Here is a 22,501-nt window from a genome sequence, read left to right on the forward strand (position 1 = left end):
ACTTCATCTAAAAGTAGACACTTCAAGCATTCCATAGTTATATTCCTCATGTCTGTGTGTCAATTATTTGCTGAGTTTGTTCATTTTATTGATGCATTTCAGAATGATATTCATGGAGACTGAGATGACTGAAAACACACCATGCATACACTATGTATATTTTCTTTATTTCACAAAAGCACATGGTTTTGTTGATATTGTGAGTGTACACAAATAACAGTAGACTCTTTACAGATTCAAATGATGTATTGCACTTGCAGTATATTACGGAGCATTTTAAGTTCTTTTCGTTGTCATCAGGAAAAAATTTAAGTGACAGCGCCATTGTCCACCCCAGGAAGTTAACCTTGGGTGTCTAGTGACAATATAGAAATACTTTGTGCCTGTTTTTAAGTACATTTGTACATTAATGGATTATAACTGTTTCTGATTACTTTACTTTTGTGACTGAAACTACTGAAAATAACAGCACAAATGACTGTGTGTTAGTGATGTCTGACAGCCAAACTAATGTAATGTGTACTGTTGATGTGTGTGTCTGTAGGTTATCCGGCTGTATGGTGACAGAGGAAGGCTGTGGTTATCTGTCTTCAGCTCTGGGTTCAAAACCCTCATACCTGAAGGAGCTGGATCTGAGCTACAATCACCCAGGAGATTCAGGAGTGAAGCTGCTCTCTGAAAAACTCAAGTATCTGGACAAACTACAGTATGTTGAGCAGCAAGTTTTTAGGTTTTATTAGTTGATTTTGAACTACTCAGTGTATCTATGTAGATATACGTCTAGGGGTTTCTAGAGGACACGATAATATAACAGATTTAAAGAGCATTAGCCCTGCCACACCACCACAAACACCAAGAGCAGTATTAATTGAAATAAAATAAATAAGAAGCAACCATATAAATGGTTATTTTATATCTATTTTTTTTAAGTTATATTTATGGGCTTTTAATGCCTTTAATGAAAGATGACAGTGGAGAGCAATGTACCTTACATTGAAATGATTTCATTGATTTAATTTGGTTAAATGACAACACACAAACAACAACTACTTCCTACTTGTTTTATATATATATATATATATATATATATATATATATTATTATTATTATTTTTTTTTTTTTGAGATTTAAAAAAAAAAAACAAGTAGTTGTTGTTTGTGTGTTGTCATTTAACCAAATTAAATTTTAAATATATTTGAGATTTAAAAACAAAAAACAAGTAGGAAGTAGTTGTTGATTGTTCTTAACACCATTCCAGCATATATGGCTATATTCATGGTGAGAACCAGTTAATATATAAACAAGTCTATTACACACACACACAAGTCGGAATCTGTAGCACCCAGCATAAACAGGGAGAACATGCAAACTCCACACAGAAAGCTCCTGTCCCTACCGGGGCTCGAACCAGGGACCTTCTTGCTGTGAGACAACAGTGCTAACCACCGAGCCACTGTGCTTGATCATGTTAATCATGTTAATCATGCATCATGTTAAAGAGGGATGATACCGTAACAGTTACAGTATACACTTTTCATAATATACACATTTGTATTTTGTACCAGACTAACAGCCTCAGTCACTATTTACTATCAATGCATCTTCTTTTCTATAAAATAAATGAATTGTGACTGAGACAGAATACTCTCCTCAAGGTTCTTTTTAACATTTTCTATATGCTTTCTGGCTGAAACAACAAATATCATTGGCCAGCTGTTTACCAGTTAGTTCAGCCAGAAGACAAACAAACAAAAACAAAAATCTAAACCTTGACCAAAAGTTTTCTATAATATTTAAATGCATAATCAAATGTAAAACCTAATAAAAGTAATGATGGTATCCAGTGGTTACACCAGCAGTTCTCAGCTCTGGCCCTTGAGATCTACTTTCCTAAAAAAAAGTTTATTACATTTGATTTTCTTTCTTCCTTTCTTTCCATCAGATAGCATTAATCTGCCTCGATGTATTTCAAATGCCTTTGCTCTGGTTTAACTTGCTGCATTAATTGAAAAATAGCATAAAATGTGTGTAGGTCACAATAACTACTTTTTGTTGGGCGAGAAATAATTGCGATAAACAGTATTATTTTCATTTAAAGGCCATTCAATGCCACTGAAAGTGTAATGATAATATTCCAGCAGTATCAGCACTGGAACTTATCTCTGCATGAACTAGACAGGCTGTCAGTCAGTGCAGTATCATTGTTAGGCCAGTAGATGGAGGCAAGGGACTGTCTTTATAAGTGAGTCGTCATCAAACTGTTCACTTTATGATGTTTTATTAACAAATTTCGGGGGGAGCACATGAAGATAATTACCATGGCCAATTCATCCTCAGCAATAACACGGCCTATCCTATCAGCCGAGAGAGAACTTCTATAAATAGCTCAAGCCATCTTACCTTCATCCTCTCTACAGTCTTTCAGCATCCCTCCTCCACCCCAACTCCTCACCATCCTACCACCAGCCCACTCCTACCTCAGCACGGGGAGGAGCACTCGGGGGGGGGGCTAAATGCCGCTCTGGGTCCGGGCTAAATGCCGAGCTCGGAGCCCTCTCCCCGGACAGCACGCCAAATACACATAACCTTTACTCTGTTCATTATATGCAAGTGTGAACTCGTGGAAAAGGTATACTATGTAACTTTTGGTGCTCTAGCAGTTAATAAACAAAACCACATGTATGATGTGGAAGAACATTGCAGTCAGAGCTACTTCTCTCTGTTGATGTGTATGACGAGTCACACTGGTACTGGGCTACTCCATAGCGGCTGTCATCCAGACAGGTCTAAAATAGTCTGAATATGAACATTTTTATAGGTGTACCATAGTTCTGTCACGGTCGTAGTTGTAGGGAGAATGCAGGAGTCTCAGAATATATAAACATAACTGTCTTTAATGATGAAACACTGGGAAAATCTAACATAGAACTGATTTCAAACTCACAAACATAACTAGTAGAACCGACCAAGGAACACAGAGCAAACAGGAACTAATATACACTGGATAATAATGAACTCAGGTGCAAGGAATCAAAAGCAATTAAACTAAACAAGAACAGGAAATACCAAATAAGGCCAGACAGGAACTACACAGAAACAAACACGAGACAAGTAATTCAGGATAAGACAAAAACACAGTTTGGAAGACAGATTGATAATTTAGCTGCTGATTATATCAGTTGTTTTTTTTTTTGTACACTGTGTACCTTTTAAATGCTGATTAATTCATGAATGAAACAAGGTGTTGAAATAAATTTTCAACAACTCAGACACTGAGAGTAGATGAGATAGTGAAATGAATTTATTTAAACAAACACATAAAAACAATTGGCAATATTTTTCACCTAAATTTATAGCATAAATGTTCATATATGACAGTAATTTTTATGAGACGTTCTTTTTAAAAATATTTGTATTATATTTGATATAACTAAATGGTACATAAATTAGATGTGAATTTTGTAGACAAAAGAGTTACAAAAACACGCTGAAAAATATATGTGTGGCAGCTGATGTTTAGTGGCCATCAAAGCGTGCTTATTATTTGTTATTTATGTCCATGGAATATGGTAGTAGCATGCCGTAAAATAACAGGCAGAGAGGTTGATGTGGTGTGGACAGCACTGGAATAAACTTTTGTCCAGGTTTGAGGTGAAGCCGTGGCCACACTGTTTAACATTGCCAGGAATTTACAGGATTAAATACTGGCCTCTCCTTAATACAGTGCAGTCGCCCTGTCCCATGTGCAGAAAAACACCCCCAAAGCATGATGCTACCACCCCCATGCTTCACAGTAGGGATGGTGTTCTTGGGATGGTACTTATCATTCTTCTTCCTCCAAACACGTTTAGTGGAATTATGACCAAAAAGTTCTATTTTGGTCTCATCTGACCACATGACTTTCTCCCATGACTCCTCTGGATCATCCAAATGGTCATTGGCAAACTTAAGTCGGGCCTGGACATGTGCTGGTTTAAGCAGGGGAACCATCCGTGCCATGCATGATTTCAAACCATGACGTCTTAGTGTATTACCAACAGTAACCTTGGAAACGGTGGTCCCAGCTCTTTTCAGGTCATTGACCAGCTCCTCCCGTGTAGTTCTGGGCTGATTTCTCACCTTTCTTAGGATCATTGAGACCCCACGAGGTGAGATCTTGCATGGAGCCCCAGTCCGAGGGAGATTGACAGTCATGTTTAGCTTCTTCCATTTTCTAATGATTGCTCCAACAGTGGACCTTTTTCACCAAGCTGCTTGGCAATTTCCCGTAGCCCTTTCCAGCCTTGTGGAGGTGTACAATTTTGTCTCTAATGTCTTTGGACAGCTCTTTGGTCTTGGCCATGTTAGTAGTTGGATTCTTACTGATTGTATGGGGTGGACAGGTGTCTTTATGCAGCTAACGACCTCAAACAGGTGCATCTAATTTAGGATAATAAATGGAGTGGAGGTGGACATTTTAAAGGCAGACTAACAGGTCTTTGAGGGTCAGAATTCTAGCTGATAGACAGGTGTTCAAATACTTATTTGCAGCTGTATCATACAAATAAATAGTTAAAAAATCATACATTGTGATTTCTGGATTTTTTTTTTTAGATTATGTCTCTCACAGTGGACATGCACCTACAATGACAATTTCAGACCCCTCCATGATTTCTAAGTGGGAGAACTTGCAAAATAGCAGGGTGTTCAAATACTTATTTTCCTCACTGTAAGTTAGTTTATATAGTTGGAAATATACAGCGATAGAGACTCGAACATGTAAGGTCACTGTCATTTTTAAGGTGGTATCTATTGATTCTACAACTGATTTACAGTGCCCTCCAAAAGTATTGGAACAGTGAGGCCAATTCCTTTATTTTTGCTGTAGACTGAAAACATTTGGGTTTTACATCAAAATATGAATATGAGACAAGAGATCAGCATTTCAGCTTTTATTTACAGGTATTTTCATCTGGATCTGACACACAGCTTAGAAGATATTTACATTTACATTTATGCATTTAGCAGACGCTTTTATCCAAAGCGACTTACATTGCATTCAAGTTACAGTTTTTACATTTTATCAGCTCTTGCTTTCCCTGGGAATCGAACCCATGATCTTGGCGTTGCTAGTGCCATGCTCTACTATTTGAGCTACAGGAAAGCCTACAGATATCACCTTTTGTTTGAACCCACCCATTTTTCATGTGAGCAAAAGTATCGGAACAGATTGACTTAAACTAGATTAAAGTGAATAAGACTAAATATTTAGTCGCAAATCCTTTGCTTTCAATAACTGCATCAAGTCTGTGACCCATTGACATCACCAAACTTTTGCATTCTTCTTTTGTGAGGCTTTTCCAGGCTTTCACCGCAGCCTCTTTCAGTTTGGGGGGGTTACTCCCTTCAGTCTCTTCTTTAGCAGGTAAAATGCATACTCTATGGGGTTTAAGTGTGGAGATTGACTTAGCCAGTCTAAAACCTTCCACTTTTTGCCCTGATGGCACTATGTTTTGGGTCATTATCTTGCTGCATGATGAAGGATCTCCCAATCAGTTTGGTTGCATCTTTCTGTAAATTGTCAGACAAAATATTTCTGAAGACTTCCGAGTTAATTTTGCTGCTGCCGTCATGTTACATCATTAATGAAGATTATTGAGCCTGTCCCAGAAGAAGCGATGAAAGCCCAAGCCATTACATTATCTGTGTAATGTGTACTATAATGTACACCTGTGTACACTGTGTTTCAGATGAGCTTGTATGTTTGGGATCATGATCCTTTCTTTCTCCAAACTTTAGCCTTTCCATCAGTTTGGTCCATAAAATCAGTCCATAAAACCTTGTCCCAGAATTTTTGAGGCTTGTCTCCTATTCTTCTCGCTAATGAGTGGTTTGCATCTTCTGGTGTAGCCTCTGTACTTTTGTTCATAAAGTCTTCTGCGAACAGTAGTTTGTGATACCTTCACTCCTGCCCATTGGAGGTTGTTGCTGATGTCACTAACAGTTGTTTTAGGGTCTTTCTTTACAGCTGTCTCAATGTTTCTGTCGTCACCTGCTGATGTTTTCCTTGATCTACCCGTTCGAGGTGTGTTACTTAGTACACCAGTGGTTTCTTTCTACCTCAGGAGATTCCAAATGGTTGTACTTGCTATTGCCCATGTTTGTGCAATGGTTTGATTGATTTTTTTTTTTTATCTTCTCTCAGCTTCACAATTGCTCGTTTTTCACCCATAGACACCTCTCTGGTTTTCATGTTGGTTACACGTCTAACTAACTATAAATGCAGTCTGCGTGGATCTGAAACTGAGCACAGACATTCAGTGCTATTTATTGTTTGAATAATCAATTAATAGGACACACCTGGGCAACAAAACACACATGTCAGTCACATGTTCCAATACTTTTGGTAACATGAAAAATGGGTGGGTTCAAACAAAAGGTGATATCTTGTAAGTTTTGTATCAGACCCAGATGAAAATACCTGTAAATAAAAGCTGAAATGCTGATCTCTCGTCTCCTATTCATCGTTTGATGTCAAACCCAAATGTTTTAGGTCTACAGCAAAAATAAAGGAATTGGCCTCACTGTTCCAATACTTTTGGAGGGCACTGTATATTATATACAATCTGTATAAATTAACATTCATTTAAAATAAATGATTTATAATAACTGTTAAACTAAAATTGCTTGTGTGTAATGGATTAATAAATAAATCATATAAAATAACTAAGTAATTATCATTAAAGCCAGACCATTTTTTTAGTACTAGTGACCTTTAATTTGAAGCAAGATAAACTGGGGGAGTAACTTTTTTGTGTCAGACATGTCAGTTTTCTCACATCTGATTAGTCCAATTTCAGTTTGAGATCTTTAACTCAGAACATAACCTGCCCCGGAGCAAACAATCACCAAGGCTAGAAAGACAGCGAACACAAAAGCAAAGTAGGAGCACAAGAGACAGAGCATTCACTTGAACATCATTTTAAACTGTAGTGGGAGATCTTGATTGGCTGCGAGGGCGGCGACGTTACGCAGGTTAATAATGATTGACATTTGCCCAGACGAATGCCAATCCAGAGGGATGAGCCTAAGAAACATACAGATCAAGAGAGTCTGTCACTATTTATGTCCAAAACATAGACTTTTCAGGAGAGGAAGTAAAAGAAGACACCACAAGAGGCAGCTGCTACTGACTCGTCATCGCTTTAGCTGTTCATTTCATGGTCTGGTTTTATTTGGTTTAATGTGCTTTAGACCAGTCCAGTCTCTGTGAAACCAAACAAGACCAATGGGAAAATCCTGAGCAGATTGAGTGATTTATTTTGTCTTATTTGCTGTGAGATTTAGTCGATCCGTGAGAGACAGGGTTAGAAAGTGTGTGAGAGTTGCAACCCTGATGCTATGCTATTCTAACATGTTTAGCATGTTGCTAACATCTAGAATATTGCTTGTATGTTTAAAGCATGGTTTAACATATTGTTTTATCTTGATTATATTGTTTTCAAAATCATTGGAAGCCAGGATCATAATCAAAAATATAATATGACTATGTGTGTGTTTTATAGTGTGGATCATGGAGGAGAATCCAGAATTGCAACAGGACTACACAAATGTATGTACACACACACACACACACGCAAGCATGCACACGCACGCACACACACACTGTTTTTGTGCTTTAGAAGGACTCTGATGTCCGAACCAGTAATAAAACAGGACACTTAAAGCTTGTCAAAATCCTGTAGTCTAACATTACAAGTTAGAAAAGAAGATAAAAATAGTTGAGGATCTTACCGTGATCTAATCAAAAAAGCATCAGAAGTGAACGTTAAGCAATAACATGCTTATCTAAATCTTACCATTACAATTTAGGAAAGCTAGCATTTGATACAATTTAGAAAAGTTAAACAAAAGAAAAAGAACTGCATAGGCCTATCTTACATTGTTCCGATACATCCCCACACGCTGTTGTCAAAACTCAAAATTAACTCAGGAGCACTACGGTAAGACCACACCTACAACCCCCACCCCCTGAGTAGTGGTGGTCATGCAACTTCTGCAGGTAATATTACCACATGGTTGTCAGAACCATCTCACCAGCTCACCTGTCAAATTTAGTAAACACAGTTTATGAGGAACTGAAACTTTGAACACGTTAAGAAAAAAAAATAATGTCTGTATAATGTACCGTCCTGTACTGTATAACTCAACCGTCATCACCGCTGGCAAGTAGTTGCACTTCGTCAACTGGTGAAATAAATGATAATGAATGTTATTATAATTGTTAGACTAGGGGCGATATGGCAAAAATATCATTTAGAAATATCACGGTTCACGATTTTATCACAATTCTTTGTCATGTTGGTTTTTCTATTTTGCAAGTTGTTTGAGCATAACAGCCTAATTTCCCTATTAGAAAGACAAAGCCTTTTAAGGTAACAAAATATAAAAAAGAACGGTGGATATTTAGGCCAAAGTGGGTGAAGATAAAAATCTTTGTCATTATTTTATCTGTAATTAAAAAATGAGAAGAAAGATACACATTACAAATACATGTAATATACAAATAAAGCAAACAGTGTTTTATTTTCAGGTACAATAGGTGTATTTAGCAGGAGCATTAAAGAAATTGAATGAACAAATATAAAAATAAAACATTATGTATATTGATTCCTATTAAAGCAACTGCATTAGTTTTTCATATCAAGAGTGGTGAGTGAATTTTCTCTGTGTTTTGGTGTTTTATTAACATTAAAGGAATAATTCATCCAAAAATAGTGTTTTATTTTTATTTACTCACTCAAAAGTTGTTTTAAACCTGAATGAGTTTCTTTCTTCTGCTAAACATAAATGCTATTTTGAAGAATATGGAAAACCAAACAGTTGCGGTCCTCAGTTACTTCAATAGTATTTTGTCCTACTATCAAATTGATTGTGGACCAGCAACTGTTTGGTTACACACGTTCTTCAAAATATCTTCTTTTGTGTTCAGCACAAGAAAGAAATTAATACAGGTTTGGGACAACATGTGAGTGAGTAAATAATGACAGAAATTAAATTTTAGGGTGAACTATCCCTTTAATGACAGTCAGCTGCATGTTTAATACTGTCCCTTTAAGACCTGCACGCATTTAATATATATAGGCACACATCCATTTTCTCTCAGCTGTTTACTTTCATTTTAGACATAACCAACTGAATCTATATGTAAACGTTGTGTGTTTTGACAGTATTAGCGCAAAAGATAACTTGGTTCAGTAATCGGGCACTGTTTAACAGGTTTTTTTAGTGCGCGCTTCGGGTGTACTGTCAGGGGTGCAAACTTGTCACCTTTCGGCGAAATTCGCCGTTTTCACCTTGAAATAGGTCATTCACGTGAATCGTGTAGATCTGTAAAAAAAATTTAATGGGGGGGGGGGGGGGTGTCGTATCTGCATGTCATCTGTGTCACGTCACCTGTAGCGTTTTCTCCCCTGTTGGCAAAGGAATGGACCCGCCCTACTCTGCCTCTGATTGGCTTACCTTAATGTCCTTTCCCTCAACCAACCAATCTCACTCCTGAAGGATAACTTTTAGACGCTGCAGGCATGCTATCCATATTTCCAGAGGCTACGTAAAACGTGTAGGAACAAGCTAACGGCAAGCAACTTATGACTGAATGAAGAATGTGCATCAGTGTGTTTTTTCTTTTTTCCGTTTTATTTCATTTATGAAGGTGATGTAAACTGAATAATTATATATTCTATTATAATTATATAATAATATTGTGTGTAGGCTATGTAACTTATATAGTTTTCATTTTATTCATTTCGACAACTTTACCGACACTGCATATGGTCTTTGGCTGCGTCCATTGCATCCGACACGTTTTTTCACGGACACGCCGCCAGAAAATTTCAAGTTTCCCACTCGTAATAATGACTTTGTGGTGGCGTTCATGTGCGTTCAACTCGTACATGTATCTGACATGACTGTAACAGCCTATTTCAAGACGGAGAAACACCTCGCGTTTAGCCCGTCAGCTGCTTCAATAATTCGAGTGCTGAAATAAAGATTTACAGTGGTTTATTTGCCCTGACTAAGTTCATGTATCTTAACAACAGTCCTTGTTGAGTTGTCGCTCAAACGTCTTTTAATCATATAAAGTTGTCACCTTTTTCACCCCTGACGAGTTTGCACCCCTGACTGTACATGCTCATGCTCAGAAAAAGTGCACGTGAGACCAGCGCACGAATGAAACATTTAACCAGCAAGGCTTTAAAACACTCAAATAATGTACTTTTGTGATTGTGAATAAGTGCAGTGTCCCGTGAGAGTAACTCTACCGCTGAGTTAACACTGATGTTAATGTATGTCGCGTTGTGCAGTATATTGAGACGGAGCAGTGGCGGTTCTACATTGAATTACTCTCCGGGCGAGACCCCCTCTGAGCGCCCCCCACCCTTCCGAGAAAAAAAAAACACAAAATTTTGCACAAACAGCCATGTTTTACTATAAGAATATAAGTGTAAGACAAGCTTATATTTCTCAATTGCACAAATCATTCAACAGAACATTTGAAAAACACAATTCTGCACAAAACAGTATAAGTTATCAGATCTTAAATAAATATACTCTATTTACATAAAAGTGGCAAAAATATGTACAATCAGAATGTTTTACAATCAGGCTTTGACCTTTTTCTCTCCATCGCTGTTTATTTGGCACTTGACAATCAACAGATTTCCCATTCCCCAACACTGTCACTCACGACTAGAAGTCAAAACTAAACCAATTCACCCGTTTTGTATTACCTATTTTTATTAGCCATTTCACACAATTCAGAAAAAAAACAAAAACGTGCAAATTATAGGCCTGTGTTTTAATATTATGAATGAAATGTGCGTTATTTGGAAGAAAGTCAAGGTGTTACTGACGTTAGCCCACTAAGTGGATCAAAATCATCATCGCTGTATGTGGATACCCGGAGCTGTACGATACATCTTCGTACTTTTATATAAACAGGAATAAAAAGGATCTTGCTTGGTGTGTTACTTTGTACACAACATATAGTAAATCATAATTTATAGCCTATTTGTTACATAAAAATAATATTTCTATGTTAAGACTAGAATAGGCTACTTATGGCAAACATTTGTACATTCATTCTAATTATATCCTATTGCAAATTGCCAGAAATGCAAGTGACAGAATGTGCGCTGTAGCACAATACTACGATATTTCTTCAAAAGCAGATCATGGAGACATTTTTATCGTCCATGATCAAAAATCGTCATATCGAACACTCCTATGTTAGACGTTAAATGACTTAAAAGAAATGGAGAAAAGACTTACAGAGCTCATCAAGGATCTGCTCCAATCCGTCGTCGAAATCCAGAATCTCAAAAGTACCTAGAGATAATAAGCACATTGTGTTAAACACATATTCCCATTAAAATATATTTAAATAACTCCGATGGAAAACTGACTATCGTAATTGTCAGCCATTGTGCCATCAATGATGAACTATCAATGTTGCATGACAAGAAGGTAGAGTTTACAGGTAATGAACATCGTACAACTTTTGCTTTTGGGCTCCTGAAAACACATCATAAAATCCGATAACTGCCAGTAGGGGATAGCCTAATAATCTTTAGTACGCTATACAGTGTATAACATTAATTTGTGAAGTAGTGCGGTTATATACTGTGAAATTCATGTTTAAACAATAATAGGTATTCTATAAATAACACGATCATTCATGCATAATATGATTGCATAAATTTACCTTTTTATTATTTTACATTTTAAATACCAGTTTCACATCTGTTTAGCATAATTTACCTAACGGTATTGTCACAGTGTGGTGCAGGAATAACACACGAAGATGAGGAATCACAATCAACGGTCTTTAATAATCCACATAGGGGTAATCTAGTACAGCAGAGTAAAAACCACACGTATATATCGACGAGACCAGACAAAGAAACACTGAAACAACTTATATGGGGAACGTAAATGAGGATAATGATTAGATACACCTGAACATAATGACACAATTAACGAGAGACAGAAACTAGGTCACACAGAGCACATGGGGAATGAAAAACACAACAAAATGTCCGTTGATGTGACAATTTGCCCCCTCCCGAAAGGCGCGACCGGAGGGGGACTAAGGAGGCGGACAAAGGAGTGGATGTAGGATGGGAAAAGATGATAGCGAAGGGTTGGGATGAAGGATGTACAGGTGGAGGCTTTGGCGGAGGACTCCCTGGAGGAGGATGATCCACAGAGTCCAGGATGGTGACGATGGAGGAAGGAGCCAGGGAGGATCACACCACAAAAGTTTACAATGCCAGATCCCTCAAAAACTCATTAGATTGCAAATGAGTCGCAACCCCAGAAACACCTTTTAGATGTTTTTCAACCGTTTGAAATACATTACGCTGATATGAAAGCGTCAGTAAGCATTCAATCCAGACACCCTTCACCATTCTCATTTTGTTGCACTGTGTGAGATGAAATATTTACATTTCTTGTGATGTTGTAAAAGTTTAGACGTCTAATTACGCACATCTGTTTCAATTGATAGATGACACACCACAACTGTTACGGGCGGAAAATCAAAGAGTAGTCCGGTCTTGTTTTTACCGCTTTCATCTTGATATTGTAACTATATGGTGTAACCTACGTCTTCAAACTGATATACCACACCAGAAGTTTTAAGGTTGACAAAAATAAAAGACAGATTACATTTTTTTTACTAAATTAAGTGTGAATAACTAAAATAAAATAAAAACAACATTTTTCCTGTAGCTTAGGAGGCATTTGTTTAAAAGAAAAACTTGTATAGGCTAACCTAATTTTTAAAGTGAAAAAAGTATGGTCTAATGTTAAAAAAAAACGGGTAGAATATTTTTATCAATTAAGAAATGTTGATTTATTAAAAACAACTCTCTTTAATTTAAAAACATTATTTTGTTGAATTTTTACCATACATTTAAATCTTTGCGTCTGTCTGTCCTCTGGTGTTACGGGCGGATAGTGGGTTGTGTTCTGTCTGCAGTGCTCCTGAGCTAATTTTAAGTTTTGACAGCAGCATGTGAGGATGTATCTGACGGAACAACGTAAGATAGGCCTACGCGGATCTTTTTCTTTTGTTTAACTTTTCTAACTTGTACAAACGCTAGCTTTCCTAAATTGTAATGGTGCAAGATTTTGACAAGTATCTCATTGCTTAACATTCGCTTCTGATACTTTTTTGTTTAGATCACGGTAAGATTCTTAACTATTTGTATCTTCTTTTCTAACTTGTAATGTTAGACTACAGGATTTTGACAAGTATCTTGTGCTGTTGTTTTAATGAGCGTATCTGGTACTTTTTGTTTTAGATATTTCAACCTTTTCCTAAAATTGTTTAAATGCTCGTCTTGACTTGTTTTACTGTTTTCTGGAAAAAGCAGTATCAACAGTGCTCATATTACGGGTGTTTTTTCTTCAAATGTGTGTGAAAAACTTCCCTAGAAATAAGATCATGTTGCTCCAGAACCTCACGTTCATTGCTCATATTACGGGTGTTTTTTCTTCAAATGTGTGTGAAAAACTTCCCTAGAAATAAGATCATGTTGCTCCAGAACCTCACGTTCAAGTTGGGTTTCAACAGCCAGTGGAATGGCTATCAGAGCACGTGCAAAGGCGGAAGCAGCACGGGCGCAATTGGCATTTGCAAAGAAAGAAGCAGAGATGATGAAAGAAGAAGCATACATTGTGGAAGAAGCAGCAAGAAAGAAAGCAGAGCTTAAAGCAAACTTACATACGCTGTGGATAGAACGAGCAGCTGCTGTTGCAGAAGCAGAGGTGTTGGAGGCAGCTGCTGAGGAAGAGCTCGGAGAGACAGATCCATAAGTTTCCATAAGGTTGTCTCCACAAAACTTAACACAGTTTCCCAGTGAAAGTGTTTCCAGTCCTGTCATGCAACACTCAGTCACAAATCCACTTCCAGACTTAAAGACACTCGATCTCTATTGTCCACCAGTGCACCAGCAGAAGAAGGACAGTGGTGGGACAGCTAGCTATATGAAAAAGAGTAAAGTACAGGCAAGTGAAATCAGTGACTATGAGTTCAGCGAGTTACCTGCTCAATATCCAATAAAGCAGAACACTAACCGGAATTCTGTTAGCAATCCCTTTACTGCAAGCTCTCCGAGAGAACCTTGCCACTATAGTGAACAGCCGCATGGTGCAAGATTCCAGCATAATGATTTCCAGTCCAGTCAGTGGCAAGCAAACCCTTCAACTACGATAGACTTAGCAAAATACCTACTACGGTGTGAGATGGTAAGCGCAGGATTATCAAAATTTGATGATCAACCAGAGAACTATTGGGCTTCAAGGTATCCTTTCTTAGCGCCACAGAAGATTTGAATCTCACAGCCACAGAGGAGCTTGATTTGCTTTGTAAGTGGCTTGGACCATCATCCTCTGTACAGTCTCGGAGAATCAAAGCAGTTCACATTCACAATGCCAGAGCTGGCCTTAGGATGGTATGGCAAAGAATAGAAGATAGTTATGGTTCAGCTGAAGTAATCGAGAATGCTTTACTCAAAAAGGTTGAACAGTTCCCAAGAATCTCATGTCGAGACAACCTTAAACTGAGAGAACTAGGCGACACTCTGTTGGAACTTGAAGCGGCACGAGCTGATGGATTCTTACCGGGGCTCACATATCTCAATACATCATGTGGAGTCAACCCAATTGTGCAGAAGCTTCCACTATACCTGCAAGAGAAATGGATCACATTAGGAGCACAGTATAAAGAACAAAATGGTGTGTCTTACCCTCCATTTTCTGTCTTTGTGAAGTTTGTCTGCGATCAGGCTAGAGTCCGTAACGATCCAAGTTTTGCTGATATAGCAGTTGGAAGTTCAAATGTTGTTAGGACAGAGAGAGGTCCCCCGTATAAGCCATATACGAAACACACCGTAGCCACCAGGAAAACTGAATGAGTTTTTTTTAAGATCTGTAAACGCTTCTAAGGCAACAGAGAAAAAGGTAAATGACCCTGAGAATCAATGCCCTGTGCATAACAAACCCCATCCGCTGAGGAAATATCGTAGCTTCCGAGGCAAAACATTAGATGAGAGGAAATCTTACCTCAAAGACATGAACATCTGTTTCAGATGCTGTGCGTCATCCAGCCATTTTGCCAAAGACTGCGATAGACCTGTACAGTGTAAAGAATGTAACCGCAATCAGCATCCAACTGCATTACATCCAGGTCCAACACCTTAGAAAGCTAGTAAATGCACCCGATTGAAGACCAAGGCGGGAAGCAACCAACAACTGTGAAGCCTCATCAGTGACATCCAAATGCACTGAAATTTGTGGAAATGGTACAAGCTCAAGATCATGTTCTAAAATATCTCTTGTCGAAGTATATCCAGCAGGACAAAAGGAAAAGGCTATCAAGGCCTATGCTGTTCTTGACGAACAAAGTAATAGATCTTTGGCCAAAACCCAATTCTTTGATCATTTTGCCATTAAAGGAAATGGAATCCCATATACTCTGAAAACATGCTCTGGAATAAAGGAAACAGTAGGTAGACGTGCAAGTAACTTTGTTTTAGAATCATTCGATTGTAAAACCCGAATCTCCTTACCCACCTTAATTGAATGTGACATGCTTCCAGATGACAGGTCCGAAATAATGTCACCAGAGATTGCTAGACACCATCCACATCTCAAAGCTGTGGCAAATGAGATCCCAGCTGTCGACCCCTGTGCAGCTATTCTCTTGCTTCTTGGCCGAGACATACTGCGAGTGCATAAGGTTCTAGAACAGCGCAGCGGACCTCACAACGCGCCCTTCTCGCAACGTCTAAAGCTTGGTTGGGTGATCATTGGAGAGGTGTGTCTTGGAAGAACACACAAACCTGCTGATGTCAGTGTTTTCAGAACTAACATTCTGAGTAATGGTCGCTCATCCATTCTTTCACCGTGCACTAGTAGCATATTTGTAAGGGAGAAGTTTGACAACTCTGTGTCGCATGGCAATCGTCGAAGCGATGTAGCTACAGCTGTTTCTGATACAGAGGACCTTGGCAGCAGTGTGTTCCATGTTTCATGTTCATGTTCCATGTTCCAATGTACATCAGGGAGGTCTACATGAATGACTCTAATTCATGGGTAGCGCCATTGCCCTTCAAACCAAATAAGCCTTGCTTACCTAATAACAGGTGCCAAGCAGCCAGACGTCTTAAATCTCTACAACACACTCTGGAAAGAAAACCAGATATGAAAGAACACTTCTTCAAGTTCATGCAGACGATGTTTGATTCTGATCAGGCTGAACTTGCACACACAATGCAACCACAGCATTTTTGGTGTTTACCATCCACAGAAGAAGGGTCAAATACGTGTTGTATTAGATTCCAGTGCTAAATATGAAGGTACCTCCCTCAACGATGTGTTACTGAGTGGACCAGACTTGAACAACACACTGTTAGGCGTTCTCATCCGTTTTGGAAAGAAACATGTGGCAGTCACGGTGGACATACAGCACATGTATTATTGTTTCATTGTCCGTGAAGACCATAGAGACTTCCTCAGATTTCTATGGTTTAGAGATAATAATCCAGACAAACAGATTGTGGACTACCGCATGAAAGTGCATGTGTTTGGGAACAGTCCGTCACCTTCTGTGGCCATATATGGTCTGCGAAGGGCTGTTCTGCTTGTAGAAGACAAACATGACACAGAGGTGAAACAATTTGTGATTCAGAATTTCTATGTGGATGATGGCTTTGTTTCCATCCAGTGAAGAAGCTATCACTATGTTGAAACGAACAAAGGAAATACTTGCAGAATCAAACATCAGACTGCACAAAATAGCCTCTAACAGTAGAAAAGTTATGGAAGCGTTCTGTCATGATGACTTGGCCAAGGATTTACAAGACATTGAGTTACCATCAGATCCCTTACCTTTGCAACGAAGTCTGGGACTCATGTGGAATCTGCAAACGGACACTTTCACTTATTATGTGTCAAAGGAAGAGAAGCCATTTACCAGAAGAGGCATCCTCTCTGTGGTCAACAGTCTTTATGATCCTCTGGGTTTCTTAGCCCCTGTAACAGTACAAGGCAAGGCGTAAGTCAGAGAATTGGCCAATGATCAATGTGATTGGGATTCTCCCATACCAGCTGAAAGAGAAGATCAGTGGAGAACGTGGCTTGATTCACTTTTGAAGCTTGAACAGATTCAGATTGAAAGGCCATACCTTCTGGTTTCTCTATGTTCTACAAAATACAGCGAACTCTGTATCTTTGCAGATGCATCTACCATGGCCATATCAGCTGTAGCTTACATTAGAGCAATTTACACAGAGGGATGCAGCCATGTTGGCTTTCTCCTGGGTAAATCCAAGTTAGCTCCTCGTACTTCTCTGACTGTTCCACGTCTCGAACTTTGTTCTGTAGTTTTGGCTGTTGAAATGGCAGAATTACTGACCACTGAGTTGGATATTGAACTGCAAAGAGTGAAATTCTACACAGACAGTAGAATTGTCCTAGGTTACATTCACAACACAAGCAGAAGGTTTTACGTGAATGTTGCCAACAGAGTTGCTCAGATCAGAAGGTCTACTCACCCAAATCAGTGGCAGTTTGTCAGTACAAACCAAAATCCTGCAGACCATGGAACACGTTCCATATCCCCAGAGCTACTGAGCCATACAAACTGGTTTACAGGCCCTGAATTTTTGCACAAAGATGGACTGAATGATGACACATTTCATCCAGAGATCTACAACCTTGTGGAGCCAGATGCAGATGCAGAGCTACAGCCACATGTGTCAGCTTTAGTCATCAAAGCTTCTGAGAAGTAATTTGACTCGCAGCGATTTACACGCTTCTCCAGCTGGAAGGTACTCACCAGAGCCATGGCTGGTCTTGTACGTAAGGCCAGATCCTATTCTGGAAACCCTAATTCCAAAATGGATGAATTAACATAAGCAAGGATTGTGGTTATCAGAACTGTTCAACAAGAAGCATTTTCAGAGGAACTGAAGTGCCTTGCAAAAACGAAGAGGTGCCCAAACGCAGCATCATAAGAAAGTTGAACCCCATTTTGGATAAAGATGGAGTAATACGAGTCGGAGGACGTTTATCATCAGCTGAAACATGCTGGGAAGAGAAACACCCCATCATTGTTCCCAAAAACAATCACATCGCTACTCTACTCGTCAGACACTTTCATGAGCAAGTTGCCAGGGTTGGCATTTCACAGAAGGGGCTCTTCGGTCAGCTGGATTATGGGTAATTGGAGGCAAAAGACTAGTGTCAAGTGTCATACATCATTGTGTGATCTGTAAAAGGCTTAGAGGGAGGCTGGAAGAACAAAAAATGTCCAACTTACCATCTTATCAAGTTAACCCAGATCCTCCATTCTCCAATGTTGGCGTTGATGTGTTTGGTCCGTGGAACGTCTATGCTCGACGAACCAAGGGAGGACTTGCGGAGAGTAAGCGTTGGGCAGTTATTTTCACGTGCTTGGGAACTCGAGCCGTGCATTTTGAAGTGATTGAGTCACTGTCGTCCTCAAGCTTTATAAATGCATTGAGAAGATTCATTGCAGTCCGAGGACCCATCAGACTGTTTAGGTCTGACCGTGGAACTAACTTTATTGGGGCCTGTAAAGAGCTTAAGATAAATGCAGAAGATCCAGAGTTTAAAAGCTATCTACAGGATCAAGGGTGTACTTGGGTCTTCAACTCTCCTCATTCCTCACATATGGGTGGGGTGTGGGAAAGGTTGATAGGGGTTGCACAGAGAATTTTAGATGCCTTGCTTCTCAAGACAGATCCAACAAGGCTGTCACATGAGGTCCTTGTTACTCTCATGTCGGAAATCATGGCCATAATGAACGCCAGGTCTCTGGTCCCTATCTCATCTGACCCAGAGATACCAAATGTTCTTTCACCTGCCACACTTCTAACTCAAAAGTTAGAGACCGTGTCTGCACCAAAAGGAGAGTATGACCTTAAAGATCTCTACAACAAACAGTGGAGGCAAGTTCAAAGCCTTGCCTGATGCCTTTTGGAAGCGCTGGCATCAAGAATACTTAACAACACTTCAGCAAAGGAGAAAGTGGCAGGTAAACAAGCCAAACCTACAGGTCGGAGATGTTGTGCTTCTAAAGGATGCATTACTCAAAAGAAACGAATGGCCTACAGGTGTTGTAGTAAACACCATCCCAAGTCAAGACCTCAGAGTACGTAAAGTGGAGGTAAAGGTTATCAAACAAGACAATCCCAAAGTGTACTTAAGACCGATTTTGGAGGTGGTGTTGTTGTGTAAAGGCACAGTGGTATAAAATATTATACCAGACGGGGAGTGTGCCGACCTCATTAAAACAGTCCCATAGTGACACCTAGTGGTCGTAGCAAATTGATGTCTTAAGTGTGTACCTCTAGAGTTGCCTTAGTTAGTGTTGCGTCAAAAGAAATTCAACAGAACGCTGTATTTCTCTGCCATGCGGTTTGATGTTACAAAAAGAGTCTTTCTTGGAGGAACCTGTTAGCTATCTGCCAAGCTAGTCAGGCTCAAGCACTTCAGCTGTCATCCTAGTAAGGGCAGAATGCAGTCATTTAGCCAGTGTGTAGTGAGATTTCTGAACATTTCAACACTCTTATATAATATTCTCAGAAAAGACTGTTAAGTCCAATAATAAGTCCAGGCTTAGGTTTAGTGCAGGCTATTATATTAAAGATCACGTGTTTGTGTGTCTGATTGAATAATTAATTCATAATTCCTGATTCTGATGTGTTTTATCTCCATCAGATTCCCATCAGCTCACTCTGGATCTGAACACAGTGAGTAATTGCCTCCGTCTGTCTGAGAGCAACGGAGTGATTACTGGCACCCGCACAGTCCAGCCATATCCTGATCATCCAGAAAGATTTGATGTGTGTCAGGTGTTGTGTAGAGAGAGTGTGTGTGGACGCTGTTACTGGGAGCTGGAGTGGAGTGGAGATAGAAGTGTGCGTATATCGGTGTCATATAAGAGCATCAGCAGGAAGGGAGGAGGTGATGAGTGTGGGTTTGGAGGTAATGATCAGTCCTGGAGTTTGTTCTGCTCTCACTACGGTTACTCATTCATTCACAATAACAGATGGACTGATCTCCCTGTGAAGTCCATCAGCAGGAGAATAGGAGTATTTGATGATGATGATGATATCAGGAGAATAGGAGTGTTTGTGGATCACAGTGCAGGAACTCTGTCCTTCTACAGCGTCTCTGACACAATGAGCCTCATCCACACAGTCCAGACCACATTCACTCAGCCGCTCTATCCTGGGTTTTATGTTGAATATGGATCATCTGTGAAACTGTGTTGATGAATCAGAAGAGACTGACCAGAGATTCTACCCATAATGCTTTGAGCTGCATGATCAAGATGTTACAGAGTGTCTTTTTGACATTAATATTAACATCAATCAGAATAAATGTGCCAGAAATCCTCATAGAGAGTCAGATCAGTGATTCATTCTGTAAATATTCATGTTATCATTCGTATCATTTTTCTGGATTGTTTTTGTGCACAAATAATAAAACACAATGACAAATCATCTTGAGATCAGATTGTAATTGATGAATATGTAATTTGTAATCATTATTTCTAGTTCCTCACTGTAAATATGCTTTGAATACAATAAAGCTGATGAATCTGGGAAATGTCTGAATGATTTATGAATCAAGAATATAATCGATTCCTCACGAGACAAAATATAACATTAATCACGGCATCCAATCAAATATAGTTATTATAACTACAGTAAAGACATATTACATTATTATGAGATCTTCAGAGAAAGAACATGACAGAATATTTATTTAAAAATATTTTATGTTTACTAGATATTTACTAAATACTTACTTTTTTTCTTCTGAGTTTGAAAGTGTTTTAATGACAATAGATTCATCAGAAAAATCAAATATCTTTATTACTTAAACATGTAGAAATGTGTAAAAAAAAAAAGTCAAAACTTTGTTGGTTGATTTGAACGAGTGTAAATGTATAATGCAAATATTACTTTAGCTAAAGTATTTGTGTCAATTCTGGAGTCCTTTTATTGATTTAACTATTATTTGAATTATAGCAAACAAGTAAAGAAATGTTACAATTGCAATAATCCTATTGTACTGTAAAATAAAAACTATTTAATAATAATAATAATAAACAACCAAAGTATGAATTTTATTTTATTATTAAGTAAAAATAATTTATTAAAATAAAACTAATATTTGTAATATTTAAATATTCATAATAATCATAAAAATATTAATTGTATTTTGTATGTGTTTCTAAATTATAACAATTAAACAAGTTCATCAAAAATCCTATTGTACTATAAAATAAAATGTCAGTATTTAGTACTACTAATAAAAATACATTATTTTATTATTTAAATAATTAAAAAGAAAAACGCTATTAGTTACTGTTGCAGTAATATTACCGTAAAACAAAAAGTGAGACAACAATACTAATAATCAAAATATGAATTTTATTTGATATTAATTTTATTATTTTCAGTATATCAAAAGAAAATGTTACAATTTCAATAATCCTACTGTACTAAAAAACAACAATGGGTATTTAAAAATAATAATATCCTAAATATTTTAGTTATTTATTTATTGTTGATTATAACAATTACCCAAAACCATAAATAGTTACTATAAAATAAAAACTCAGTATTTAGTAGTAATAATAATAATCATTATTATTAGTAGTAGTATTATTGTTGTTGTTATATGATTTTTATTTTATTATTTAAAGTATAACAAAATGAAAAAATATAACAAATTTGTTACATGTATATCTTTAATATGTAATATTTGTTACAATTGCAATAATCATATTATACTGTAAAATAAAGTCTGAATTTATAAAATAAAAATAACAACTAGAAGCTAAAGTTCGAGATCAAACTTTAAATGTTGGCTTGGCAAAAGAGCAAGAGTACTTGTGTGTCCAGCGTTCTTGAGCTGCCCCGCTGCAAAAAACGTGAAATAGTATTTCTCTATGAACCCTTGCTATTTTCTATTCTAATAAAAAAGCCTACTAGGTTATGACAACAGCTTATTTGTTAATTATTTGTTACATTCAGTCACGTCAAATATGTTGTCAATACTATTAAAATTAAGATAAAAAAAATGTAATGGTCTGTCAGTATGTAGGAGATTACAGGAGTCACTTAAATGAAACATTTTCAAAGTCTGAACTGAGCGCTTGAAGGATTTGTTATCCTGTGGCTCCCTCGTGTGGACAACATTAGCATTATGGCCTTCATCTCTGAAAAACATTAAGAGAAAATGCGCAATATGTTTTTGAATGGTTACAAATGTTTAATGATTCGTTTACTGATAATATATCCACATTAAACTTAAATGTACTGAATCTGTATTTTATTTCATGCTTTAAGAGTTTAATTCTCGACTTACATTTTTAAGCGTTGATGATTGATTATTATGTGACTTGTTAAAT

The 22,501-nt window shown here is 37.8% G+C and overlaps 1 protein-coding gene across 1 annotated transcript in view; it reads left to right on the forward strand.

Annotated features, from left to right (window-relative positions):
- LOC131536477 (NACHT, LRR and PYD domains-containing protein 12-like) overlaps nt 1-20,839 on the forward strand; it is a 52,207-nt gene extending 31,368 nt beyond the window's left edge. The window contains 3 exon segments of the mRNA XM_058769421.1: nt 545-706; nt 7,545-7,591; nt 19,795-20,839. Of these exon segments, the coding sequence (XP_058625404.1) occupies nt 545-706; nt 7,545-7,591; nt 19,795-20,351 (766 nt within the window). The 3' untranslated portion in view covers nt 20,352-20,839.
- The last annotated feature ends 1,662 nt before the right edge of the window (nt 20,840-22,501 follow it).

This window comes from Onychostoma macrolepis, chromosome 03, assembly GCF_012432095.1.
Source record: "Onychostoma macrolepis isolate SWU-2019 chromosome 03, ASM1243209v1, whole genome shotgun sequence".
Classification (NCBI taxonomy): domain Eukaryota; kingdom Metazoa; phylum Chordata; class Actinopteri; order Cypriniformes; family Cyprinidae; genus Onychostoma; species Onychostoma macrolepis.